The 14,649-nt window shown below is 39.1% G+C and overlaps 1 protein-coding gene across 1 annotated transcript in view; it reads right to left on the bottom strand.

Moving 5' to 3' along the window:
* Positions 1-440: 440 nt before the first annotated feature.
* Positions 441-14,649, bottom strand: part of OTOL1 (otolin 1) — a 27,973-nt gene continuing 13,764 nt past the window's right edge. Inside the window, exons 2-5 of the mRNA XM_006753806.2 lie at positions 8,852-9,223; positions 5,695-5,784; positions 2,647-2,718; positions 441-1,760 (exon numbers count right to left, since the gene is read on the bottom strand). Coding sequence (XP_006753869.1) covers positions 862-1,760; positions 2,647-2,718; positions 5,695-5,784; positions 8,852-9,215 — 1,425 coding nt within the window. The 5' untranslated portion in view covers positions 9,216-9,223 and the 3' untranslated portion in view covers positions 441-861. The remainder of the gene's footprint in view (positions 1,761-2,646; positions 2,719-5,694; positions 5,785-8,851; positions 9,224-14,649) is intronic.

Raw genomic sequence — 14,649 nt, forward strand, 5'->3', positions numbered from 1 at the left:
CATTGCAAGTATATTCCCAAATACCCACCTGTTCCACTAGTGTTATCACTGAATAACAGGAATTAACTATGGAGATGATGAATCCAAAGAATTTATCCAAATGGAATGTTCTTCCGTGAAGAAAGGGCTCAGTAATGATCTACTTTTGCTCTTGAGTCTTTGAGGGATATTCACTTCTTCTAAACACAATAATTTGGTGAATAGCTGGGTCTTTGTTATGACTGAATTTAGCAATATCTTTATTAACTTTCTTTTTACCTTTTACCCAATGCACAAGTCCATATAATACAGGTGTTTTATGAGCAAATCTTTACACACTGGTTAATTTTAAAGATATTTTAGCTAGTCATTAACATTCTTTCTGTGTATTCTTCCAGAATTAATCTAATATGGGAAGCGTTCCATTTAGTTGGAAGGCAACCTTTCTAACAGAATTGGAAAATTTTGAGTTGTACCTGCCCATCATGATAGATCAGCTATTTGCCTCACATTCATACAGAAAATAGTTGCACACATTTATGTGAGATACAGAAGATATTTACAATTTATTAATTACAAATCTCATTTATATTTTTGTATACAAACATTAATTACTTAAATGGCTTGAGAAATGCCATTATAATCAAATGAAAAACCTATCTACTAAATTAACAGACATATGCTCTCAAATACAGATAGATAATTATTTTAAAAAAACATGATGCCTTAAAATAGCAATAGCAGTTGACACTAAGTGACATCATTTTTTCTGTATTATTTTTATAGTCATGAAAAAATAAGGAAAGTTATTTTTTCAATAGCGCTATTCTCTGTTACCTGACTTATTTCACTCACTCCAAACTACAGTGTTCAGACACAAGTTTATGGTGAAATTCCAGGCGTTTCCTCTGGGTACAAAAGGAACCCAGTGAAAATGCTGTCATCCTCAGCACTGACATACACTCCATTCCAATCTTTGGACACTTCCAGCCAGACTTGGTCCCCTGCATTCAACCTCAGGATGATGAGGAGGGAGGCCTGGTCTATTTCATGACCATAGAGCGTTTCTCTGGACTTGAACTGCTTCTTATTCCAGGCTACCAGGCTGATCCGAGCTGGCCGGCCACTCACTGTGACGTGGTAGGAAAACACATATGCCCCAGGAATGCTACAGTTAAATTTCCCGGTGACGGGGCTGTAATTCCCTTGGTCGTTATAGAAAACCTTGTCAAATTTGATAGGGACATTGGGAGGAGGGAAAGGCTTTGATAAAGCAGCACTGAAAGCCGACCGTGGGACTCTGGTCATTTCCCCCTTGGAGCCTTTGAGGCCCCGAGAACCCTTCTTCCCAATAGATCCTCGGACCCCTTTGCTCCCAAGCTCACCCTTGGGCCCCGCAGGTCCCACCAGACCAGGAGGACCTACAGCTCCCTTTTCTCCTTTAGCCCCTGGATCACCTCGGGCTCCAGGTAGGCCCTCTGGGCCACTTTTGCCTTCCATCCCAATATCGCCTTTGCTACCTTTTTCTCCTTTCAGCCCCACCTCACCTTTTTCCCCCTTTCCTCCCCTCTCCCCAGAGTTCCCACAGTAGCCCTTCTCCCCCCGGTCCCCCTTCTCTCCCTTGGCCCCAGGCTCTCCATTCAAGCCTGGAGAGCCCACAGCCCCTCGGTCTCCTTTGTCTCCTTTGGTAGCATTGACAGACGTGTCCCCCTTGGAGCCTTTTTGTCCTTTCACTCCCACCAGTCCGGTGTCTCCTTTAGCCCCTTTAGGACCAGGTCCACCTAAAATGAAAAATTAAAATAATGTTTACAGACCACATATGCTATAAACAATATGCTGTTATCACAGAGCTCACAAAATAGAAACAAATCCTACTACCTGGGACTGGAAACCTGGCTCTTTTATATATATATTGATTTCAGAGAATAAGGGAGAGGGAGAGAGACATAGAAACATCAATGATGAGAGAGAATCATTGATTAGCTGCCTCCTGCCACACCCCACACTGGGGATTGAGCCGGCAACCTAAGCAGGTGCCCTGACCAGGAATCGAACCGTGACTTCCTGGTTCATAGGTTGATGCTCAACTACTGAGCCACACCAGCCGGGCTGGAAACCTGGCTCTTGCCTCAGTAATGGTTGTGGGAGGAGTCCCTTGCACGGAGCCACTCACATCAGCACCTGTCTCATAAGGGGAAGAGTTCATGCTACCGAAAAGTAATAGCTTATATTTTGATCTCATGTATCTATTTCTATTTATTTATTTTTTACTCTTAAGATAATAAAGGGTAGTAAAACTATTGCTCATTTTTTCCATTATAGTTTGCATTTTGGCCCAATCCAAGTATTCTCTTACATATCCATATTCTCTGTCCAAATCCAAGCCTTTAAGGCAAAGAAACTAAAGCCCAGAAAGATGCAAGAATCTTTCCCCAAAGACAGCTAGGAAGAGGGACAAGAGCTCAGATGCCTTTATCTAGTCTCCAAATTCCTAGCTCAGTACTCACACTCCAATGTACCAATACACTGAATTATTAGAAGAGGCATAGCAATTCATATTCCCCTCTTACCTCCTCATAACTTGGAATACAAATAGGAAGAAAATCAAATACTATACTTCGCACATGTTATAGTTTATACTCTACAATAGGAATATTTACACCCTACCTGGCTCTCCAGGTTTTCCTGGGTATCCCGGAACTCCACTTGTTCCCTGGTCCCCATGTTCTCCCTTAAGTCCTAAAATGATGCCAAGATTAACTATCTTCCAATTATATTAGTTATGATAAAACTAACATCCATTTCACAGCCATCTCACATTTCGATGCTTCCTTTACCAAAATGTGTAAGAGTAAAACAATATGGTTGAGGCAGTGAACACACAATACAATATACAGATGATGTATTTTAGAATTGTACACTGAAACCCACATAATTATATTAACCAATGCCACGCAGATAAACTCAAAAATATACTAAATAAATCAAGTAAAACAATATGGGAAAAGGTTATTGAGCATCATTAGCAATATTTTATTCCAATTGATGGTAAATCATTTAAAGCAGATTTGGGGGTAGCGCCAATCTCTCCAAACAGAACTCAGTTTTTCATCAGTGTTCCCACAGATCTTCAATTCTTTCACAAAACTCAGAACATGCCGTCTTTTGTTACAGATGTATGTGTTTGTTTCTTTCCTATTATGAATTTTGAATGACAGTTAAAATGTTCTAGTCTTCATATTCCCCACAATGCCTGAGAAAGTGTACCATGAAGAGTTGAACGCAGGGCACAACGTTCTTCATTTGGCTACAATTCATTATAATAAAACCCATTCATCCCAGCTGGGCATGGCTCATGGTTGAACATTGACCTATGAACCAGGAGGTCACAGTTCGATTCCCTGTCAGGGCACATGCCTGAGTTTCAGGCTCAATACCCAATAGGGGGTGTGCAGGAGGCAGCCAATCAATGATTCTCTCTCATCATTAATGTTTCTATCTCTCTCTCCCTCTCCCTTCCTCTCTGAAATCAATAACATATATAGGTTAAAAAAAACTGTCCAGGAAAAAAATATAGTGTCCTTGACATAGAACATCAAGGAAAGCCAATTTTTATTTTGTTCAGAAAATTTTTCATACACTCTTTGGACAAATTATAGAACTGTGGGAACTGGTATTTCAAAAAAAGTTTTGAATCTGGGTTTTTAGATATTTGCCATATTACCACAAAATGGACTTTTATCCTGGGCCTGGATGAAGACCAGTCCTCTTAGAGCTGCCACACTAGACTTAATTTTTATTTTATATTAATACAGCCTCTCATATAACAGGGAGCTTATACAACAGAGCAATTTCACCAATTAGGACACTTTTCATTTAAGAAAGTTCATAGCACCTCCTTTTAAAAACTGCAGGACAGATATTTTTGTCACCCCTTTTATCACAGAGGAAACTGAGGTACAAAAAATTTAGAAATGTGTACAGAGTCGAACATGAATGCATATTACAGTGGTTGGCATTGACTTATCAATCACATTATTTATATGAAACTAACATTTGTTGTTTCATTTTTGTCAGGAAAAAAAATCCCAAGTCAAATTAAAAGTCATGAGAGGAAACTCCTCGAAATTTCACAAGAGCAACTGCTAAAATCTCACCATAAACCATTCAGCAAAGCTTTCTAAGCAGCCAGCTCCTCTATTACCATTCCACATAAAGCTTAGAGCTTGGAAATTAACCCTTAGGCCATCAGGAAAATGTGTCTGCATTTGGAGAGAACGCAACCCTGAACGGATGTGAAGGGCCACTTCTGTTTCCAGTTCTTGTCAATACTCATATACTGAGCCTATTACAGTGATTGTGGTTCTCACGTCCACTTAGGGATTCTAACTGCTTACACTGGGTTTTACTCAATCAGGCTGTGATGAGCCAGAATGCAGTCGTTCAAGCTATTTATTTCTTTTCAACTTTAGCTCTTAACTAAAAGTCTAGACTGGAAGTAAAAGGAAAGTGGAGTTGCCAAGCCACAGACTGGCTGAATGAATTTCTACTTTTGATCCTTCATCAAAGCTTATTCTTAAGAACCTTATCTTATGATACCTCCCTGTTTTTTTTTCTTCTACTTCCAGAAGTCTAGCTTCCAAAATGTATGAATCACTGGGGAGGTTCATAACTCATCTTTATTTCACAGGGTTTTCTGCTGACATAATTCAGCCACAAAAGGATTAAATGTTTCTGAGAATGAAAATCGCCTAACTGACAAGTGTGAAGCAGCTCCCTCTTACCTTAGCCTCTCTTCTGAGTAATTACTTCACTGAACGTTCTACTCGAAATGAGTTAGGCAGTTCCTGAGCCATGTGGAGGGTGATGTATAGATGATATTAGGTCTTTTGACATGTGACACTGAGGCTAAAACATTTACCGTGATGGATAGATGGTATTTCTACAGGCTGGCGGTATTCACTGAGGAATTTGTGAATGTCCCAGTGAATCTGTAACCTTCCCTCAGTACCTGATGCACTTACAGAATCAGGGATTTCCCAGGAAGGATGCCCTCTTTACTGATATCTGTGGAATTATAGAATTTCTGAGCTGGAAAAGATTTATGAAAAACACTTAACTACAAATCTATTTTGAAAGTAAATAGGTATAAATAGATATCTAGTCTATTCCCCTCAATTTTCAGATGAGGTAAAGTTATGAGGTCACTGTTATGTGGTTGATTTCTTCCATTTGAATTCAGTTCTCTTCCCACCATTGACACTGCCCCCGATTTGAGTGTGAGCCAAAGGATAGGTCATAGTTACCTTAGCAGGTAGGCTAGCTACCTCAAGGGAATAGGATTGCCTGCTCCAGTTAGTTCTACCTAGTATGAAATTAATTTGCATCCTGAGAAAGAGTTCACATGAGAATGTATTGGAAGGACCCTGCCCCGTCACTGGGTCAGCTGGGAGACCAATGAGAGATAGAAAATTGTGTGTGTGTGTGTGTGTGTGTGTGTGTGTGTGTGTGTGTGTGATATGTTACCAGGCAAGTTTAAAATTTCTCAATTGGCTATTTATAAAGTTGACATTTTTGTATCAAATATAACTCACAATATACTCAAGCAAATTTGACCCACCTGCAAGAATCTGGTATTTACATAGCTAATTGTTGTCCTAAAAATGATGCAGAACATCCCTTGAGTTTCAACATGAAATCAATATAATTACCTACCCTTCTCTCCTTTCTGGCCTTTTGGACCTTGGGGTCCAATGATTCCTGGTGACCCTGGGACCCCCATATCACCAGTATTTCCCTTAGGACCTGGAAAAGATAATTTAAAACCATCAAGGTTAAAAAGAATTCTCTTTCAAAATTCATTAGTTCGGGGGGGCGGGGGGGAATCAGTCCTCATATTAATACTAGTGACTATCAGTGTCCTAATGACAAAATCTGGATGAGAATAACTATTAGAGAGTCCTAAGGACAATATTTGTGTCTCATTTACAATTCTGTACTACCTGAATAGATAAATTGAGCACATTAGTACTTGTCCCTGGATTTGCGGCAGAGATCTAATATTTCAGGGAAGCAGTGCTATATCCAACAAGAACAGAATGATTACCTGACTCTTGACCTCACGTGGACCACACTTCCAGATTTTGAGTAAAACCACAATACCTAGCACTTTTGGTTTTCCCACTCATTCACTTACCCATTCACTCAGGAACTATTGCTAAGGCTTCCTATAAACCAAGCACCCCACTTAGGGGTAAAAATCAGCCATCAACATTCCAGGAGTCCCTGGAACAAACTGATGGTTACCAGATGGGGTGGGTGGAGAAATGGGCAAAAGGGAAGGAGCTTAAAATGCACAAACTTCCAGTTACGACGTAAATTAGGAGGATGTAATGTACAGCTAAAAAAGAGTCAATAATATCATAACTATGTACAATGACAGGTGGTTACTAGAATTCATAAGGTGTATAAATGTTGAATCACTGTTGAAACTTCATAATATAATATTACATTGGCAACTATAATTTTTTTTAAGGTTCATACAAAACTTTTAAAATTTTTCCAGCAATCCCTACCCTCATAGAGCTGAGAGTCCATGAAAGATAAACATTAAACAAATAGCCACACAAATAAATAAAAATTGCTAACCTGTAGTTAGTGATATAAAAAAATCAGAGGAGACATCTCTAAGATTACAGTGGTTCTCAACCTTCTGGCCCTTTAAATACAGTTTCTCATGTTGTGACCCAACCATAAAATTATTTTCGTTGCTACTTCATAACTGTAATGTTGCTACTGTTGTGAATCGTAATGTAAATATCTGATATGCAGGATGGTCTTAGCCGACCCCTGTGAAAGGGTCGTTCGACCGCCAAAGAGGTCGCAACCCACAGGTTGAGAACCGCTGCCTAAGAAGATGGCATAAGCTAAGATCCAATGAGCAAATTAGAATTTGAGTAACTTTATTCAAGTTTATTTAATGATGCCCTGATACTAGATTTTTAACTTTTTTTAAAAAGTTGTGTTTTTTTAAAACATTGATAAAGTCAAAATAAACATCTCTGTAGTAATCTCAAAAACAGGAACCTATCAGGTTCTGACTATTTCATGAGGTAGAAAAAGACTCCTCGATCAGCTAACTGAAAAAGTAAACTTACTGAGCACTTATTCTATTCTAGGCACCACACTGAGTCCTTACAGGTATAAATTCATTCAGTTGTCTTGATGACTATGCGGTTGGAATTATTTTTATCTCATTTTACTATTTTGGAAACTGAGACTCACAGAAGTAATGAAGTTTCCCAACGTAATTTCATGATAGCCTCCACATGCTGAGCTCCTAAGCTCTCTGTTCTTTTGCAGGACAAGTCAGACGAAGACACATGAGCATCCTGGGCAAACTAATGACTTGGCACACCTTTGGAATATTTGTCATATGTGTTTACAGGAGGGGCTGAGCTCTGAGGACAACGCAGCTAAATCCACCCTGGGTAAAACACAAGCTTTGATGTTACAGACCCACAGCCTAGAAGACTGTTTAGCAACCAGCTGTGTTTACTTGGCCATGCCCTTGGGGATTTTCACTCCCGCACAGCATGCCAACCAGATATGATACTAAGAAAAATTCTGGTAAATATAATTTTCTCAGTCTCATTATGTTTCCAATAATGTTTTAGCAACCCTGAACCCAGTGCCCCAGACCACAGCCCAGCTCCTTTACCCTCTTATTTCAGCTCTACATAAATATTGAGCACATTTCCCAAAAGGTTCCTACAACAGATGAAATGAATGAAAAGCTTAATGAGGATGTGTAAGTCCCGATTTCATAACTTTAAATTCTTCAAGCAAGATACAACAAATATTTATATGTAATTTTTTTCAGGGAATACTGAATTTTCACTTGGCATGTTGATCTCATTTTTACCTTGAGTTCTCTGCTATGTGACATGTAAAAGCTGAAATACATTACAATAAAACTGAGAGTGTATTCATAATGTATATATGAAAGACATCTGAAATTTTGAAATATGTAATCATGACGTTCAATGGAGAAAATCGCCAGGCAAGAATTCGGTGTTGACTCAGAATTTCAATGAGAAGCAAGCTGAATCCTGGCTTTATTCTCCACCTCACAGGCATTCCACTTCTAATCCTAACTACAAATAGCACTCCCAAATCCCATCAGTCAGCACATCATCTTGTGAGATAATAGAATTTCCATTTTCCCTTTTTACATCGGCATTAGTGAAAAGATTGTACTGGTAGTGGGCCTGTGTAACTTGAAGAGCTACACACCTGTGCTGGGGCTGGTAGACCTGATCTCTGCTCTAACCAACATTGCCCAATAGAAGTTTCTACAGTGATGGAAATGTATATCTGTGCTGTCCAACAGATTAACCATTGACCATATGTGGCTAGTCTGACTGAGGAACTGAATTTTAATCTTATTTAATTTTTTAAAATTTATCTTTAATGTTGAAAGTATTACAGATGTCCCCTTTGTTTTGTTTTTGCTTTTGTTGTTTTCCATTCACCTCCTCCACCCCACATCTGCCCCTCCCAGGCATTTACCGCCCTATTGTCTGTGTCCATGGGCTATGCATATATGCAGATAAGTTTCCTTGTTAGTCACTCACCACCCACCCATCCACCCCACCTTCTTAATTTTAATATTTTTAATAGCTATGCAGGAGAGTAGTGGCTACCACTGTGGGCTACACAGGACCCATTTTCATTGGTCACAAGTTACACCTAGGCCTATTGCCATTTTCATGACAATGTAGAAAACCCCTGGGCAATTCCACCTCCAATCCACCTCTCAACTCTAAGGAAGTACAGGAGAGAAATATATTTTTCATATATTTTCAAATACCTGGATTTCCAGTCTCTCCGGGTTCGCCTTTCTGCCCTGGTGCAGATGAACAACAATCACAGCAATTCAGAAAGAAATCGGCCGTGTCCAGAGTGAAGTTTTCAAAGGGGAAGAGAGTGGCAGTGCCAACGGTAGAATCTTGGACCAAGGGGTCAGGGGTTGGTTCTGCCATTTCAGCCACTTCTGGAAAGGGTGTTTCTTCTTCTCCTGGAGGTAGGCCACTGGACGGCTTTAAACCCTCCAGCATCTCTTTTCCCTCAGATTTCTTCGTAAATTTGACATATGGTGTGGTCTTTGCTATTGCATCCATATCAGCAATAGCCAAAATAATTAAAATAGCACAAAGCCAAGACAACATCCACATAATTGAGGCTGGAAGAAAGAAGGGGAATATATATACATATTACATTAGAAGGAATGAAAAGTAATATGAATATGTACTTATGTGAAAGAAATCTGTATATATATATATATACTATAAGAATAAATAGTAAGTATAATATTGAATGATATTTTTATGTATTTTATATGAAGAAGTGTGTTTGAATCACAATATTTTATTTACTTAAAATATTTCTTATAAGGAACATTTGGCTTCAATTCTCCTCTCTGGTTGTTTTCTTTGTATTACATGTTCTAAAATATTGTTCTTAGTCATTCAAATGATCTTGCCAAGTAGCAAACATGATCTATAACAAATGTAACATGACTTAATAGCTCAGATACCCTGTGGAAAACAAATATGTGTAATTTCCTGACTGACCTCACTCAGATTTATAGAAATCAAATATATTTGTATTAGAGAAAGATGAAAAATATTGAGCTGAATAGTTTATTCCAGCAAACTCATTTATTTCAAGAAAAAAATACAATTGAAATAGTCCTTATATCAAAAGGGATAATGATCCTGTTGTGAGAGAAAAATTTTAGACTCTGTTGTAATAAATGAAGAGAGCAAGAGAGTGAGTAAAAAAATCATAAATTTAAATACGCACTATGTTCTTAGATTCTTCACATGTCATTTCCTTTTCCAATTCTTTGCTTTATAATTCGAGGAACATTTTTTCCTGAAAACTCACATTTGTCTTTGTATTATTTTAATGGGGCAAACAGTGGTTATTCTTATTAGGGCTTTTATCACTGCTCAAAGTGATATCAGGTTCCCAATGAAGTGAAATTTTGATCGTTCATAGTATTTCATTCCCCAGCAACTCCCAACATTCCAGTGGGCTGCTAATAAGAGATCCAGGGTGAAAAATGAATGTTTTTTTTAATTGGAAAAGGCAGTAGTAGTTAAGATAAGTAGTAAAAAAGTAAAGAGAATGGAAATAAAAATAGTAATAACACCTACTACTTATAGAGCCCTTTCTATGAGTACAGTCCAATCAGTTTTCAACATAGCTCTGCCAGGTAGCTGACACATCATCATTCTCCTTCTCAGAGGAGAAAAGTGGCACCAAGAGGTTACAGACCTTGTTCAAGATCACAGGAAGTCACAAATTCAGAACTTAAATCCAGGTCTTTTTAATTTCAAAGCCTCAACCCTTTCCCATAAATCATGTGGCATTTATAAGGGGGAGATTAAAAAACAATAAATCCAAGGGTAGGATAAGTGGAAGAGCTCTGGAGAAGACCCATATAAATCAGAACAGAGGAGAAAGGACAAAGGTAGAATACGGCACTTCTAAAATCATACAAAAAAATCCCAAAATGCTAACTTTTCTTCAGCCAATCTTTATTGAATATTAACAATGCCACAAGCACTGAGAAATTATATGTGGTCTCTGTCAGGGAGTTTATAAGGTAGTAGGAAGGATGATAAACAACAAAAGCAAAGAAGGAAGTATGAAGGGCAGATGATGACATTGCATCCCTCCACATACAGACCCTGCACCCTCACTGCCCTCACCCTGGCAAGGAAACATGGTTACTATGCATCAGCCAGCCAAACGGAGCCTCAACAAAAACCAGACAACAGAAATATTCTGTTTCAGTATAAAACAATTAAACTTTCATTAGCTCACACAATTGTATTCAATGAAACATTCATTTGTTCAACAAACATTTATTTGAGCATCTAAGAACTGTCAGGTCCTGTGCTGGGTCATAGAATATAAAGAAAAGTAAAACCCGGCCCAATCTCTAAGGATCTTACCTGCAGCAACCATCAAAATAAAGCCAATATCCAACATGCAAACTATCCAAAGTGAAATATTGGTAACTTGGAACTCCTCGACACTTAGCTGTAAGAATTCGAGTTTACAAAATGCCGAGTCTTAATGCTCTAAGACATTGCTTTGGTTCTCTTAAACAAATGAGGTCATGCAAAAGCATATCTGTGTTATTAGTCTATGCATACAAAGTATTATTGATCCTAAAAATATGTTGTGATAGCCTCCTAATAAACCAGTCCTAAGGTGGCAAATAAGAGGTAGGCTTTGGGACAGGAAGAGAAAGGAAACTAACATAGAGAACACAGCAGGCATCGTGCAAGTATTATAATGCAATTATGTCACATATGAACTATGCAAAATAAGATTTACTTTGCCCATATAATGGATTATAAAACTGAGGCATGGAGGGATTAAGTAGCTTGCACAAGATCACAGCGTTAGTAAGCAGTGGAGCTGGGGTTAAAGCTTAGATCCCTTTCACTCTAAAGTCAATCCATGGACATATCCACATGCTGCCTGGGGATTAAGGGGTGATAAGAGATGCTGAAGAATGAACTGAGTTGGATACTTCATGGAGCTCAACTCTAGACCATTTGATGAGAGAAAGTGGTTTCCACAGATAGGAAGCAAGAATGTAAAAATGGCAGACATGAAGAAGAGGAGAGACGAGAAATCTGGTTCTGACTTTATTTTGACAGTGGAACAGACAGACATAGTTATAGAGGGAACAGAGCACATCTGACAGGAGAGTGGAGGGCTACAGAAAGAAATAAACAGAACTAACCAATATTAGGAAAGTGTTCAGCATCCCTATTTGGGGTGCGCTTTGTCCTCGTACATGTTTTCTTTGCATTGTGGCTTCCTGCTTCCCAGTTTAAATAAAGATGTTAAAGGATAATGTTTGAGACCATGAAGGGGCTCCCCAAGAATTTGGAGATGAAGAAAACATGAAGCCCTTTGAAAAACAGTGGAGCAAATCTTGACAGCAACCTGACTGACAGTGCATATATATCATTAATTTTTCATTGAAAACAATTGTCATGTTTGTGTAAAAACATAAAAACATAGACAAAAATTCTATGACTCAAGTAAGTAAGGACTTCTGACCAAATTTTAAGTCACTATAACAATAAAACATAACTCCAATATTAAGTCTGAAGTTTAATGCAGGTATAAATTTTAACAGAGGTGTTAGAAGTGAAGAACTAAAAGGAAGTTTAGGTTCATAATCAACCTAAATGCAGTAAGCCCTTTTACTCATCCTGAAGGTTGCCTATACTGTAAGCATTTAAAGAAAAGAAAGTTAGATCTCTTTTTTTGGGGGGGGGGAGGTGGGGTTCATGTTACTAGCATAATATTTGCAAATAATATATCCCATAAAGGTTTACTGAACTAAAATGAAGCAAATTATTGCATTATTGTCTCCAATTTTCCACTCATACCTGTACTCAACATTCTTTGATAGATGGACTTTGCACAGTCTCCCATGAAAGAAATGAGGTCTATACTCCAATCCCTTGACTTGGAGTTCAGCCATGTGACTTTGTCCAATAGAAAGAGATGGGAATGACAGGGTGCCATTACCAAGCCTAGCTCTCAACTTGCTCTCTGGGACTTTGGCCACTGCCATGAGAAGGACATGTGTGGCCAAGCTTGCTGGTCCAAAGGAAGATAAGAGACACATGGAGCGGAACTGTCCCAAGTAAGCAATCCTGCTAAACACAATCTAGATCAGTGGTTCTCAACCTTGGCTGCACATTAGAATCACCTGGGAATCTTTTTAAAATCCTGATTTCTGGGCCTCATCCTCCGGAAATTCTGTTTCTTTGTTACTAATGTTGTGGTCCCACCCCATAACAAAGAAACAGAATTTCCAGAGGATGAGGCCCAGAAATCTAGATTTTAAAAAGATTCCCAGGTGATTCTAATGTGCAGCTAAGGTTGAGAACCACTGATCTAAATGAAAGTTCCCAACTGATCCATAAACACATGAGCAAGCCTAGGTCAGATCAGCTGAGGCCAATCTAGACCAAACAGCCCTCAGCTATCCTATATAGACACTTTCCAGTTATCTATTGCTGTGTAACAAAGTACCACAAACTCAGTGACTTGAAAATACCCATTTTGCCAGCTGGTGTAGCTCAGAGGTTGAGTGTTGACCCATGAACCAAGGGGTCACTAGTTTGATTCCTGGTCAGAGCACATGCCCAGACTGTGGGCTCGATCCCCAGTAGGAGGCAGCCAATCAATGTTTCTCTCTCATCGTTGTTTCTATCCCTCTCCATTCTTCTCTCTCTAAAAAATCAATAAAAACATAATTTAAAAATAATAATAACCATCTCATTACAGCTCATGATTTCATGGGTCAGGAGTCTGCTCCTGGATCAATTAGGTTATTTTTCTGCTCCATGAGGCATCAACTAGGGTCACTCAGCAGTATTCATCTGGGGCATGGGCTAGTCTGAGAGGCTTAACTACAGATCCACAGCCTTAAAAGAAATGGAAAACCCTGGGCTCACCAATCACATAGTCTCTCTAGCACGCCAATCTCAAGATAGTCAAATTTCCTCGACCATGCCTCAGGACTCCCAAAGACAGTGATGCAAGAATGTGGAAGCTGCCAATCTGTTTAGGCGGTACCTGAGAACTGGCACAGTAACACTTCTATTGAATTCTATTGGTCACAGCATCATAAAGGCCAGCCTGACTCCACGGAAAGGCACATAGACTCCACTTTTCAAGGGGAGGTGTGACAATCTCTGGTCTCTTGGATCTACCACAGACACTCAAGCTAGAAGCTAGGGGTTACGCGAGGTTGGGCAGCAAAAGCTAACTGATATCAGTGGTTGCAACCTCCAGCTTAACACTGTATTTGCCACATTGAGACAAAACTGACCAAACAGCCTCCAGGCTACACCTTCTTGTCTTCACCCTGCAGCAAACATCCTGTGAGCTCTTGCCCGCCACCCACCTCAGTCAGTCAGTCTCCATAGTTCTAAAAGTCCTACGCATTAAAAGTCCTGAAACAAGCTGGACCACCCCTTGTTGAATGCTATTAGAAAGGATCTTGAATATTCTTCAACCTTGAATGTCCCTTCTAACCTTCAGATTCTATAATGTGGTTTTATAACAGCAGACACTTATCAATATATAAAAATTAGCTCATACCATAGCATTCCATTCTAAATGTAGTCTCTTCTCTCATTAATATAACATCCTATTTGGGAGGATTTTTTTTTTAAGATTTGTTAGTGTTTTTCCCCCCATAGAAGTGAAGTAGTTCCACCAACTTAATAATGTACATTTGTAAGATGACTGGCAAGTTTTATGTTGAGGCTAGGACCATGGATTATAAAGAAATTTAATAATTAACTACGAAGTAGCATCCTATATAATAAAAGGGTAATATGCAAGTAGACCATATGACAGAACAACTGAACAACCAATCAAAGCGTAACATGCTAATTATATGCTCAGGCTGCTCAACAACTCACTATGACCTATGACATGCACTGACCGCCAGGGGGCAGACAGTCAACCAGTCGACCAGTTGCTATGCTGTGCACTGACCACCAGGGGGCAGATGCTCCAACTGGTAGGTTAGCTTGCTGCTGGGGTTCAGCA

The sequence above is a fragment of the Myotis davidii genome, unplaced genomic scaffold, assembly GCF_000327345.1.
Source record: "Myotis davidii unplaced genomic scaffold, ASM32734v1 scaffold570, whole genome shotgun sequence".
NCBI classification, from domain to species: domain Eukaryota; kingdom Metazoa; phylum Chordata; class Mammalia; order Chiroptera; family Vespertilionidae; genus Myotis; species Myotis davidii.